The 14,652-nt window shown below is 39.6% G+C and overlaps 1 protein-coding gene across 2 annotated transcripts in view; it reads left to right on the top strand.

The window, feature by feature from the left end:
• Positions 1-9,854, top strand: part of VWA8 (von Willebrand factor A domain containing 8) — a 381,976-nt gene extending 372,122 nt beyond the window's left edge. For both annotated transcript variants that reach the window (XM_007960236.3, XM_073013736.1), the window contains 3 exons: positions 3,105-3,203; positions 5,990-6,228; positions 8,377-9,854. In XM_007960236.3, the coding sequence (XP_007958427.3) occupies positions 3,105-3,203; positions 5,990-6,228; positions 8,377-8,485 (447 nt within the window). In that variant the 3' untranslated portion in view covers positions 8,486-9,854. The remainder of the gene's footprint in view (positions 1-3,104; positions 3,204-5,989; positions 6,229-8,376) is intronic.
• Positions 9,855-14,652: the final 4,798 nt, after the last annotated feature.

Here is a 14,652-nt window from a genome sequence, read left to right as displayed (position 1 = left end):
AAAAGAAAATATAGCAAAGGGGCATTTAAACAGATTTCTAAAGCAAAAAAGTATCTAAATTTGTCCTCTGCAGTTGAGGCTTTTCTTTGCTACTGTGGCTTAATATTTATGTTGAATGCTAAACATGAGACTGCACAGGGTTTTCAGGGATGCTCTGAAAAGTGGAGAAATCATGATCATAACAATTTTGAGCTCAGAAAAAATTCTGATGTAAATGTTAGGCGGTTTGGTAATGACAGTGAGGATCTTGTTTGTTGACTCCTGTGGCTCCTCCATGGAAGCAGGCTGAAGGCCCCATCAAGTTGGATTTCACGATCATCACCGAAACCAGATCGGGTGAATGGCAGATTTAGGAGTTACAGAATGGAAATGAATGAGAGTATGCATCTTTTCCATTAACCCACACAATTTTCAGGATTAGGAAATCACTGTTTGTAAACCATGTTGGAATCCTTGGATAGCACATAATAGATCATTTTGATGGAGAAGTATTGCTGGTAATGGAAGTTTAATATAATCTGCAGTAACGCCAGGGAATGGTCCACATTTGGATGTACTTTAGATTCTTCCCAAGCATTTTATTGACTTTGGGCACAGAATAATCCTCAAGCCCATCTGGAAGATGAGAAACCAGGGCCTGCAAACTATTTTATAGGCTCCGTCCTGTCGCTTAGGTGTCTCCTCATGCCTTTGCGGTGCTCACCAGGCACAGACAAAGGCTGGTCTTTCTGCAAGTAGCACTTTCCTTACCACAAATAAAGAAGAGATGAGAAAGAAAAAGGAAGGGAAAAAAAGAAGAAAGAAAGGGAATAAGGAAAAAAAAGAAGCATACAACCCACCTTTCTTTGTCTCATTTGCCTAGAAAAGTATAGTACATTTTTTTCTCCTGGGCATATATTTAAATGGTAGATAGATATATCAGTCACTCAATCAAATGATAGACAGATGGTTGCTAAAATATTTCTGAAGGTTTTAATCAACTTGCATGTTGTTTTAATAAAGCCCAGCTAAAAACTGTATTTGTTGACTGCTCTTTGACCAGTTACATTGACCCTGTGACAGACCATATGATCAAAGATTTCTATAGTCTCATTCACTGTCATCTAATTAGAAAGAACTCTAGCCATCAGTTAAAAGGGAGGGAAGAGTCAAACACATTCATAGCCCTCTTACTTCAGCCCAGTATAAGAAACCTAGTTCCTATGTCAGGGAACCAATCTTATTCCCTCATGTGTAAGATCCTGTTTAACAGATTACTTCACCAGCCCGTAATGAAAGCAACCTGCCTGGCACCTTCTCAGAACTTTCCACTCTTGACTACAAACAGTTCCTGCCATGACCATTGTCATATCAGTCAGGGCCTCCCTGGAGTGTGCTTGCACGGAAGGATTATGCAAGCTCTCTCCACATCTGTGCCAATCCTACCACTGAACCCATGGATGACCTTAGTCAAGCCTATGGTGAAGCCAGAAATTTCCTATCCGGAGCAATTTCTAACAGCTGAGCTGCTTTTAGTTTCAGTTTTTATTTGAAAAACTTTTCACTCTATTGATAGCAAACTATACTAAGAATGATTTTTTTTTCTTATATGGAATGTGTTACATCATTAGAAATCATTTATTGTCAACCTTTTTAATACATTGATAAATTTCCTTCACTATTCTTTTATATTTAAACCAGGCACAGAATAATCTCCCACCATCTCACCCCCACCCATGGCCCCACTCTGGGCCTCTTCTGACCATGGCCCTCACATGAGGCGAGGTGTATATGGGGCCAAAGGGCCTTTAAAGCCTGTTTCTAGATCATGCTTCTGGTACCCGGGATCCGCAACTATCCTCATCAAATGACCCCAAGCCGACTTCCAGGTCCTGCGTGGGCCTCTTTCCTAAGTCCATCTTCCTAGGACAGACTGGCCAATCGTGTGAGCACCCCAAGGTCTGAGAGGTGGGCAAGGGGTAACTGTTGGTTATGATGGAGTGATGGAGCGTGGATGTGAGCACTGGGTGTCCACACGCATGCATTTGAGGTACCTTATGGCGTGGGACAGAGCCAGCCATGAAAAGAGAAGGGCATGGGCTATGGGCCAGGGGCCAGTACAGCTCATGTGACCGTGTTCTAGCACAGAACTTCCAGGAACCCAAGTATTTGAAATTTGGCCCTGGCTTTCCAGGTTATTATAACGTATATTTTATCAAAGTAGGAGGACAGAACGTATTTTATTTAACAGTTGGTAGCTTGATGTATAGCTTTTACATATTTAGACATACATGGGCCTTCATTTATTCCCTCCTGGGGGTAACTGTTAGGTGTTCACCCCTAGCCACATCTCTCTCCTAGGGCAGAAGTCCAGCATATCTATAATGGGACTCATCTTCCCCAGGAAACCCTTCTTCTCACTTCCTATTTTTGCATAATAACAATTTCAACCAAATTTTTTCCGTTTCTTTCCATTTAAAACACAGCAGTTTCAGTGATGTTATGGATCGTTGTTTGTCAGCTAGCATGGCCTAACCACCATTTATCCCATGATTGCTGAGGGGGGAAAATGCATTCCAGCTTCAAACAGCTTATTTGTAGAAGAATGTAGCCCACATGCAAGGGGAAAGCTTCTTACTGCCCCAACTTGATTGCAAACTCTCTCACAGCATTTGTACAATAAACATGCTAGGCACCTCTTAGATTCTAGAAATTCAAAGAGAAATAAGCTGTGGCCTCACCTTCAAATAACTCACCATTTTAAAAGGAGCATACATGAAAAGAAATAACTGCATTGCTCTACAACACCTAGAGTATGTGCAACTCAAAGTTGGCGGGAACTACCTCACCCCAATTATAGTTTATCTCAGACCCCAGGCTTTTTTTCCAGACTCTGTGAAAGGCTTGCACCTGACTCCCCGCTCTAGCCTTTCTCAGTAGACAGGAGTTTCTCATGTACATAGTGAGACTAGGGAATTAAACACACATCTGTCTCACTGCATTTCTTCATGGCCATATGTTGAGCAACTTTGGACAATAACAGTTCAAAGAGTTGAACATTAAAGATCTAATGACTGTTCTTTTGTGGAGAAAAGTTTATAACTTTCTGGTTCTCTTGCGTGTAGTATGACATCGTTGGACACTCTGGAGATGGCTACAACATTGGCCTGGTTCCAATTCACAAAATCCCCAAGGACAATAAGCAAAGACTAGAAATTCTGAAGGTAAATGTATTTTATTGCCTCTGTATTATGAAAGCTTCTATCAAATTAGGTAAAGGCTAAAAAGATTCATTGAAGAAGCAGTAGATATACAGCAAAGAAAAAAACTGTTTCACAAACATTCAAGCGTTGAACTGAGAAAACACCCATCATGCCTAAAATCCTTTTCTCCACCATATAAAATTTAAAATTTGTTTCCTACATATTTTTAGGGCACTTGGTATTAGATTGGGATTCTACAACCTGGGCTCCCTTGTATGTCCTATACGACTCTTCTCAGCCCCTACATGTGCAGTAGAAGGAAAAGAATGACCCCTTTTTAAATTTGTTTATTTATTTCAATAGTTTTTGGGGTACAGGTGGTTTTTGGTTATATGGATGAGTTCTTTAGTGGTGAATTTTGAGATAGTGTACCTGTCACCTGAGCAGTGTACTCTGTACCCCGTATGTAGTCTTTTATCCCTCACCCCCCTGAGAACCTCCCCAACCTTGGTCCCCAGAGTCCATTATATCACTCTTATGTCTTTGCATCCTCATAGCTTAGCTCCTACCTATAAGTGAGAACATACAGTATTTGGTTTTCCATTCCTGAGTTATTTCACTTAGAATAATGGCCTCCAGCTCCATTCAAATTGCTGCAAATGCCATTATTTTATTCAGTTTTATGGCTGAGTAGTATTCCATGGTGTATATATACCACATTTTCTTTATCCCTCATTGGTTGACAGACACTTAGGTTGGTTCCATATCATTGCAATTGCTAATTGTGCTGCTATAAATATGTGTGTGCCTGTGTCTTTTTCATATTAATATAATGACTTCTTTTCCTTTGGGTAGATACCTGTTAATGGAATTGCTGGATTGAATGGTAGACCTGCTTTGGTCCTTTTAAGGCCTCTCCATACTGTTTTGCACAGTGGTTGTACTAATTTACATTCCCACCAGCAGTGTAAATGTTCCCTTTTCACCAATCCATGCCAACATCTATTAATTTTTGACCTTTTAATTTTGGCCATTCTTGCAGGTATAAGATACCACCGTATCTCATTATGGTTTTAATTTGCATTTCCCTGATTATTAGTGATATTGAACATTTTTTCATGTTTGTTGTCTGTTTGTATACCTTCTTTTAAGAAATGACTATTCACATCCTCTGCCGATTTTTTGATGGGATTATTTGTTTTTTTCTTGCTTATTAGTTTGAGTTCCTCATAGATTCTGGATACTAGTATTTTGTCAGATACATAGTTTGTGAAGATTTTCTCCCACTCTGTGGGTTGTCTGTTTACTCTGCTGATGATTTCTTTTGCTGTGCGAAGGTTTTTAGTTTAATTAGGTCCCATTTATTAATTTTTGTTGTTGTTGCATTTGCTTTTGGGGTCTTAGTCGTGAATTGTTTGCCTAAGCCAATGTCCAGAAGAGTTTTCCCAATGTTATCTTCTAACATTTTTATTGTTTCAGGTCTAAGATTTAAGTCTTTGATTCATCTTGAGTTGATTTTGTATAAGTTGATTTGTATGAGAGGTGGTTGTACTAATTTACATTCCCACCAGCAGTGTTTCATTCTTCTACATGCAGCTTGCCAGCTTTCCCAGCAACATTTATTGAATAGGGTGTCCTTTCCTCAATTTAAGTTTTTGTATGCTTTGTCAAAGATCAATTGGCTGTAAGTATTTGGCTTTATTTCTGGGTTCTCTATTCTGTCTCATTGGTCTACGTGCCTATTTTTATACCAGTACCATGCTGTTTTGGTAACTGTAGCCTTAGTATAATTTAAAGCCCTGTAATATGATGCCTCCAGATTTGCTGCTTTTGCTTAGTATTGCTTTGGCTATCTGGGCTCTTTTTTGGTTCCACATAAATTTTAGGATTGTTTTTTCTAGTTCTTTGAAAAATAATGATGGTTTTTTGATGAGAATTACATTGAACCTGTTGATTGCTTTGGGCAGTATGGTCATTTTCACAATATTGATTCTCCTCATCTATGAACATTGGATGTGTTTCCATTTGTTTGTGTCATCTGTGATTTCTTTCATCAGTGTTTTGTAGTTTTTCTTGTAGAGCTCTTTTACCTCCTTGGTTAAGTATATTCCTAGGGTTTTGTGTGTGTGCAACTATTGTAAAAGAGATTGAGTTCTTGACTTGATTCTCAGCTTGGTCATTGTTGGCATATAGCAGTGTTACTGATTTGTGTATATTGATTTTGTAGCCTGAGACTTTACTGAATTCATTTATCAGATTTTAGGGTTTTCTAGATATATAATCATATCATTGGTGAGCAGAATGACCGCTTTTAGAGTGCTCTCTCTCCCCAGTTTTATGTATAATTGATTTCACACAATTAAGCCTGCAGTAGAAAAATACATATCACGATTATAAGTAAATTTCCTCCATCGTTATTGATATGAGTACAATGTTTTTAGTATTGTAACTTTGTTTATTGGAAACTCAGCTCATCCCTTATTTTCCTCCTGTGTCATCTGCATCCTCCAATGTGATACCAAATTTAATATTTTCTTGTTTTCTCACTTTAAGTGGAAGCTTACATTTTAAAACTAAGTGCCCACTGTGATAGTTTTGGAATGATTCCTATATCTAATGAAATTCTATGCTGAATACAAATATCACTGTATACTGTTGTCACTCAAATATGCAAATTAAATAGAACTAACTTAGAACGTGGGTAATAATTGGTATGTATGCATGCTCATGGTCAATAGAAAAATAATCATCTTTGTTTAAAAAGAAGTTTCTCACCATGGCTTTTGTGCAACTTCTCTTACCTCCAGACAATGCATGCCCACTCTCAGTTCTGCATGAGTGGGGACCACACGTTAGAAGGGACAGAACATGCCATCAAGGAAATTGTCAAAGAAGAAGCTGATGAGTACTTTGTCATAGTCTTGAGTGATGCAAATCTGTCACGATATGGAATACATCCTGCTAAGTTTGCTCAAATCCTCACAAGTGACCCTCAAGTAAATGCTTTTGCCATTTTTATTGGCTCTTTAGGTGATCAAGCAACGAGGTAAGTGTCATCTGAGCATACAGAAAAGGGCAGGTACAGAGATACTGAATAGGTAACACATGCTGTTTTAAAGGCTTAGCACCATGAGGGACAGTGAGGCAGATGGAGGAAAAACAGAAACTAGAGTTGCTAGCCTCGAGGGGTTTATAATCTAGTGGAGGGGATATGTTCTAGCTTTTGTTTGAATGAATAATAATAATTTTAAATTAATTATTTTTTAGTTTATATTTAAACCAATAATAAATCATTGACACATTGATTTTTCACCAATAAATTGGGTAGTATTTTATACATTTGGCATTTTATATCAAGGTCCTAAGCTCAGGCTACTCATTTTGTGTTCAAATCATATTAAAAATCATGAACATCTATTTTCCTAGCGTAGGAGATAGTGTGTGTGTATGAATGTCTATACATATATATACACACATATGTGTTATATCCCCATAGAGACATTGTCTACATATACGCATGCCTGTGTATATATAGACACACTCACATATATCCCTTCTTACTGCTGGAGAGACAAGGCAGGTGAAACACTTGGCGACAACGTTAGATAATATACATATAGTTAGATACTACACTGAATATACTGAATATTCAATACAGAATCTTATGATCAGACAATAAATACCAGTGGGTATGATCTGAAAGGAGAGATCTGGAAACACTTTCATAACTTGAGCACACTAACATTTATCTTTTTGAATTACAAACAGAAAGAGCTCATAGTTTTTTTCTGTGTTTAAAATACCTGTAAGAAACACAAAACACCAGTGAAAGTAAATCTTAAAAAAAAAAAAAAATTCCTGCCTAAAGCACAAAGGGCCTACCTTTTTGTTATTCCACCCCTTTTACTTGTCATACTCTGTGATTGGAAATGTTTTAGTATCCAAAGTGCTAGCATCTTTTTCTCTTTCTATTCCCTTTGCCTTGCTGCAAGGCTGCAGAGTGAGGTTGAGAACAGACTTAATATCATGTCGTTACAGTCATTTGATGACATGACTTTGCATTCTTCGTAGTTTTTACAAGTTAGCGCTTTGCATCTTTTAGAACCTCCACATCCTCAAACACAAACTATGCCTTTTCTACCCAGATTTTCCTCAGCATCAGCCCACTATTAGGCATACAACAAGCTCAACAAATACTAGTTGAGATGAAATGGCTATTTTGTCTTTCTAGTGAACAGATCCTGTTTGAATACTTAAGAAAGCACAATAATACCCTTGTGGTTTCCTAGGGAAATGGTCCAACATCCACTGGCAAAAGATATGTTGCAGAATTAGCTGGCTTACCAGGCATGCCAAATATACGATACTACACAGGATGGTTGAATTTTATTAAATGTCATTCCAAAGCCAGACTTCCTGGCACGGTGAAAGGAGGCGTTCTTTTGAAGAGAACTGTGTCTTACAGTTTTGTTGCCTTCAAAATGGCCTTTTGTTCCAAATGATAAATTAGCATTTAAAAAATTATCGTAACTTCAATGACAAGTTATTTTTAAGGATAATTCAAATCAAAACCCATTATAAGTTTTTTTAAATTTACTTAAAAATGAGTTGGAAAACGTTTCATAAGCCTGTATAACCTCAGTGTCATTGAAGCAATAATTGTACAATCCAGATCGCATTTCACATTGTGTGATGTGGACCAAAAAAAAAGAGAGAGAGGCAAAGAAAGAGAGAAAGAACCACTCAGGGTTTGCCTCGGCAGCGTTTTTAGAGGCCTGTTTTCTAAGGAAGGAAAAGCATTAGAAATGCAGTGTGATGTCAGCATATTGACTAGACCCAGGAGGTGAGATGATCCCAGATGAATCCCTAGGGCTCTGTTCTACCAAGAGAATATGAAATACCAAGAAATGGCAGTAAAGAAAGGAAGAAAATTTTTGCTTTTCAAATTTGCCAACTTTCTCACTGAAAAGACCTTCCTTTCAGTTCCCTGCTTTCGCTGTGTCTTTCCTTGTTGCTCTTCCAAGCCTTTCATTGCTTAATGACAACTAATTCAGTGGTAGGCAGAGAGCAAGATATGAGAAAGTAAAAACTTCCTGTCCTAAGAAACCATTAGGAGGCTGTGGTTTGCCAGGGCAGGAGGTGGAAGGGAGCACCATTTACAGGGGTAACTTCCTTACCCTTTCCATCCTGGCAGGCTGCAGAGAACTTTACCAGCTGGTCGGTCTTTCGTTGCCATGGATACCAAGGACATCCCTCAGATTTTACAACAGATCTTCACCTCCACCATGTTGTCGAGTGTCTAAGAAGTGCTCTTCATCACCCTGATGACAGCAGGATTTGAAATAAGACAGGAGTAAGGAGTATTCTGAAAAAGAGATACGGATGAAGTGAACCCATGCAGTGACTGGATGATTCCGGCATTCCTGGGTCTTCCTCCACTTGCTCAGTAATGAGAATTCAGAAAAGCAGCCAGAGGGAGGCTTGAACATGGAAAGATGTTCCACTGATGACTTCAGAAGCTCAAGCTAGTTGGCCCACACTTTATCAAACGTTGGCGTTAAAGGCAGGTGGTTTTGAGAACTATGTGTTTGGTCTATTTCCAAAAACCTGAGGGGGAAAAAATACTTTGTTTTTGCCTTAACACGTCATCTGGTCACCTAAGATAAGAAAAGCGACCCCATCAAGCCGCGCCTTTGGTGTCACATTCTGACATAAGATGCAAAACCCACCAAAATGCTCCTATCCAATAATTATTTTTATTTTCTCCCTGCTCTGTATTGACCAGAAAACAATGATTTTATAATATTTAACCCACCAAAATGTCCCTCCAACAGCAATATTTTATGAAAGGTTGGCTGTTCTCAATAATTTCATTTTCTTGGCCAAAGTCAAAAGGAATCAAAAAATCCTTGGAGTGCTTGCCTTTCCATGTGACTTTTAAAAGGCTCTTAAATAATAAAGAGCAAATGTCCTCTTCTTCTTGCTGCTAGAGTGGGAGGAGAAAGGTGTCTTGCCTTAAAAGTTTACTGTTTCTTCTGTTCTTCTAGCATCTCTCAAAAAATTCACAGTACTCCATTTTGAGGTGCAAACTGTAATGCTCAAAATAATAAATGTTTATAAGAAAATTCTTTATTGAGAACATTCATACAAAAATTACCTAAAGCAAAGTAAAAAAAGTAAAATCAAGGTGGTATATTTGAAGTGAATGGTGATTGGAGATTTCTTTAGCTGTAACAAACAAACAAAAAGAAAGAAAACAACTTTTTTTAAAGCCTCATTCTTTTTTCTGTCAAAATGTACCTTATTCCCACACACTCTTGGACTGACCTTTGTTTTATCAATAGGCTCAATATCACTTTGTTTAAAATCAAATGCTTCAGCAGAAGTCATTCTCTCTTTAACCGTATAATGTAAAAACTCCTCTTCACCATTGATAGCAAAATCAGAAACTTTAGGGCATCAGTGAATTGAAAAAATTGGTCTTAAATTGGAAAAGCTAATCTTATTAATAATATTATCCTGTCCATCCATATATTTTGAAATTGTACAGGTCCATAATTTCATTTTAATTAATTATAGGAGAGAAGAGAAGACCCATTTGTTCCATCACCCCCTCTCGCTGTCATTAACTATTAAATAAATAAAAGCTATCTGCTTTCCAGCGCAGTACTACCTGGTGAGTTTGCATGGTTTTCTTGTTGCTCTAGTCAGACGCCTGCCCCATGTATTGAACCAGTCAATGATGCGAACAATTTCAATCCAGTATGTTTCTTTAAAAATGTAATTGCATTCCAATAGTCATCACAAGAGCAGCTGGCATTTACTGATTATTTACTGTGAACCAGGTATATGCTAAGTGATTTCATACATTATTTCATTCATCCTCACAACAATGCATGTAACAGAGGTATTTTTTACCTTATTTTACAGATAAAGAAAGTGAGGCTCAGAGAACTTAGGTCACTTTCCCAAGATTCCTGTTACTAGACCTTTCACTAACTATTCATGGTACCATTAACATCCTCATTTTACAAGTAAAGAAACTGAGGCTTAGAGAAGTTCAAGAAAATAGGCCACGCTCACAGCCAGGCAGGGGCAAAGCTGGGCCTCCAGCCTCCAGGCCCCTTAATGCCTGTGCGTCCCTCATAGTCCCACGCCTCTTGCTGCGTCTCACAAATGTACGTGTCACACTCCTGCTGCCTTTTTCTCTTCCTTCCAGCGTGGCTTCTCTTCTTGTACCCTGTCCACATTCACAGAGCTCTCTTCCTCTCACTTTCCTGAGAAAGTCTATCTGCCCATATTTGAGCACTCAGAGGTGTGGGGACCGAGGACGTGGGACACTGTCAGGGGAACACTTCTAACTGCTCCTTCCGAGGACGTGGGACACTGTCAGGGGAACACTTCTAACTGCTCCTTCCTTGCTAGGCACAGCAGCGATCTGAGGAAGTGCCCTTCCAAGTGGCAGCTTAACCCCAAGGAATGCCCCTTAGCTAGCGGGTCACTGCCCCTGAAAGCCTTTGGAAGTGGAATCCAAGGGAGATTAAAGGAACAGCCAACCTTTTAACAAATCCTCCCCATGCATAACTACCTGAGGAAGCAGAAGCCATTTTTTTTGACATGGAAAGAATGTTCTCAAGTAATTTAATTTACCTTTCTCAACCAGCCAGACATCCTCTGCAATTGTTATTTTTTTAAAAAGCACAGAACTCCTGGCTTTTCTGATTTCTGAAGGGGAAGGATGATGGGGAAGGGGAATTGAGACTAAGAAGCTGAAGAGCGTATTTTCACTTCTTGCAATACCTAAGAAGTGTGTGCATTTATTATTAAATGTACTTAATTATAGACCACTCCAAGCTGTTCCCAGGCCCTTCTTAGGGCCAGGACATTATAATAAATGCATTGTGTGCCTCAGGGGGTTCCATTGAAAGGCATCTAACCCCTGTCTCCTTAGTAAGCACATGTAATGCTGAGAAGGTTCATTGTTCCCGTGAGCAGCCAGGAGGAATGAATGCTGTGAATAGCTGCAGTATATGATGCATATTCCCCCCAGAATCCTTTGTGTGCCCGACAAAATGACCTCATCACAGATGGGGAGGCTCAGCACAGCCATAAGAAGTGGATCAGAGGGGGAGTACTTGAAGGGAACCCATCAGATGTTTGGAATGAACCACTTATTTCTTTATACTGCACTCTTTCCTGTGAACTGTCAGAGGAGGAGAAATCCATCAATGCGGGCAAGATTTTCTCTAAACAAACTCTTGGGCTTTGAAAGCCGTTTGGAAGTGGTTTTCAGTAGACAGCATTGTCATTGTTTCTGAAAGACCAACCCTGGAGGCTTCCACCCTCCCTCCACCTGGCTCCTTCCTGTGCCTGTCAGATCAGGCACAATTAAATTTCTAAGTGAATAAAGCTGGGAGAAACAGACAAGGGGAGCAACAGGAATAGTGGCTTATTTGTTGCATTTCGATTTGCTTCCAATGATCACAATTATAAGAGATATTCCACAAATTCTAAGCCAGCCTTTCCTGCCTGGACAACTTGTTTCTGGAATTACATCTTAGGAATAATCAAATGTTGACTTACATTTAATATATTGTACATAGCTTTTTAATCTTATAAAGAAATAAAATGTCCACTTTTATCATTTTTTTTACAACCAGTGACATAAATGGCTTTTAAAAATACTTAAGTCCAATTTCTGGTCAGGATTATATCATAAGGTTCTTTTTGCTTTTTTTCTTCTTCTTTTTTTTTTTTTTTTCTTTTTTTTTTTTTTTTGAGATAGGACCTTGCTCTGTCACTCAGGCTGGAATGCAGTGGCACAATCATAGCTCACTGAAGCCTCAACCTCCTGGGGTCAAGAGATCTTCCTGCCTTAACCACCTGAGTAGGTGGAACTACTGGTGCGTGCCACCATGCCCAGCTAATTTTTTTTTTTGGTAGGGACGGGGTTTCACTATGTTGCCGAGGCTGGTCTCAAACTCCTAGCCTCAAGCAATCCTCCCACCTCGGCCTCCCAAAGTGCTGGGATTACAAGTATGAGCCCCTGCACCCAGCCATGAAAACCTATTGCCTTTTCTTTACTTTTGTTCTAAGACTTGCTATGGCAAAAGTACTACAGGTAATGGAAAGGAATTCCAATGTTCCAGCTTATCATGGGAGTAATTGCAAACTCTAGGTAGAATTTGTCTGTGGAAAGGAAGTTCTAGACCTGCTCGGCTAGTAAGTACCTGTGTAAACTTGGGCTAATCACTTCTGGGTCTCAATTGAATTAAACCTATGATTTAAAGGGGTTGGACATGAAAATGCACTGCTCCATTATCTCAAACAGGAAATTGACTTGGTTCCTCATATAATTTACAAGAGCCACACACTTCAGTGCAACTTTTGTCTCCAAAACCCCACACATGCAAAAGATAATCTATCTCCCAGCATACTGAGGATTTTGGCACCTGTATCAACTGCCTTAAAATAATGTTACTGATTGAATATGCATACTGAAAGTTATATAAACATCATTAAAACTGAACAAAGGAGGCTTTCCCTCATCGGTTGAACAGATTCTTTCTGTTTGATAGTTATTTACAAGATTTCTCCCTATTGTCTCATGCTTTGCACTTGGCTGCCTTAAGATAAAATTACATGTCTGCTGATGGGCACATTGAGAATCAAAAAGGACCAGGAATTGGAAAACTACTGTGTGCCAAGAGCTGACCTTTGTTCTGCAGCTGAACAATGAGTGTGTGTGTGTGTGTGTGAGTGTGTGTGTGAGAGTGTGTGTGTGTGTGTGTGTGTGAAATCCTGTAAACAAAATTTCCTCCAGAGGGTAAAAAATGCTTGCCAAGCAAACATCTCAAGTTGAGAATGACATGACAACTCTTTTTTGAGAGCTAAGCACTGCCTGGGGCTTTTGCCTTCAGAGACCACATCTGTTCTTGCGTGGTGGTGCATGTTGGCTTTGGAATACCAAGGCTACATAATTTTAAAATCAAGTGGTACTTGTGGTATTTGGCCACTCAGAGCAAAGTATAACACTCTTTTAAAGTGGTTTGGATCCCAGGGTTGGGAAGAACGTCATGTTCTGCTGTAAGAAATCTCACCAAGGAGACACCAAGGAGACTCACCAAAGGAATGTCAGCTACTTCTCAAGATTCCCCTCTTCCACAGGTGCCAGACACTTGGAGTCTTCCCTCTTTTTCAAAGGCTTCAGTGGAAGTACTTTGGGGCTGCTGGCTGCTTCCCTGAAGGAACAATCAGCGTGTGTGAATAAATTCACACTCCAAAGATAGTGGGTGTGAACACAGGCGTTTCAGAATATAAGAATGTATTAACTGAAGCATTAGGTCATGGTTGCTGGGGTTTGACCTGGAAATGGAAGAGAACAATCTCTCTGAACATCCTAAAGCAAGTTTGCTCCTTATGCAGGCCAGAATATGGCAAGAAAATAATGAGCCTGTCAAGATTATTTTGTGTAATTGGTCTCATGACATCATGGCTGTACATGAAGGCTCCCTGATTGAAACTTGAAGAAAAATAAGTATATTTACTCAGAGAGGACATTAAAGTTGGATTTTTCAAGTGCAATGTGTTTATATTAATAAATACTGCTGCTAATTTCATGAGACTGACCGTTCCTTTATTCCAGCGCTAAGTCTTTCATCATCGGGACTCCAGAAACAGAGTGAGTCTCGACAAAGCTAGTTGATCCATTTCCTTTTACAAAAGATGTTATGGCCCATATGAAATTCAGTTCTAAAAATGGCCTAGAAAGGAACACTCGCAGCCCCAACAGAAATGAAATAGCAAAGCTGGGGAAGCAGCCTGATTGACTTGGCCTTGGCCTTACCTCCTAGGGGTGCCTCCTACAGAGCCTGGGGCTGCTGGGGAATCCAAGGGCCTCTGCAACAAGGCGGATGCTCAGATCCAGGGTGTCACACACAAAAAAAGAACAGATGACAGGGGCTACTGGGGAAGGCCAGGGTTTAGTTAATGGATTCATGGGTTGAATAATAAAATTGTCTATTTGGCAGTTGGCAAAGAGAGAATATTTAACTGAAAAGTTTCCTTCAGGGCTTCAGTGCTTGAGCAGCCATTTTCAAGGCTGATAGAATATGCATGTCCGTACATTGCAGGCTCAAGTACAAAGATTTGATATTAAATATGGAGCGCCAGAACTGAAGAATCCCTTTTTGCATGACCTTTCGTGGCGACTGGAAGAAACGGGTATACTCTGCAGAGGTGGGAGATTGTAGCAGCTCCACAAAACCGCATGAAAGCAGATATTCAGTCACTTGGCTGGAATGCAGCTCCACACAGCTGGCCTGGCGCCGTGCCCCACAGCATCTGAAGTCTATCTGTACACTGGTGTTTCCCTACAAAAGGGGCTTCTCTTTTCAACTACAAGTATCCCCGAGAGGCTACCATCATGCACCCCTTGGTTTGAATTCTTTCATTCCCATGCTTTCCTCCT

The sequence above is a fragment of the Chlorocebus sabaeus genome, chromosome 3 (assembly GCF_047675955.1).
Source record: "Chlorocebus sabaeus isolate Y175 chromosome 3, mChlSab1.0.hap1, whole genome shotgun sequence".
NCBI classification, from domain to species: domain Eukaryota; kingdom Metazoa; phylum Chordata; class Mammalia; order Primates; family Cercopithecidae; genus Chlorocebus; species Chlorocebus sabaeus.
The sequence above is the reverse complement of the archived record's forward strand: the minus strand, read 5'-3'. Positions and strand labels throughout refer to the sequence as shown.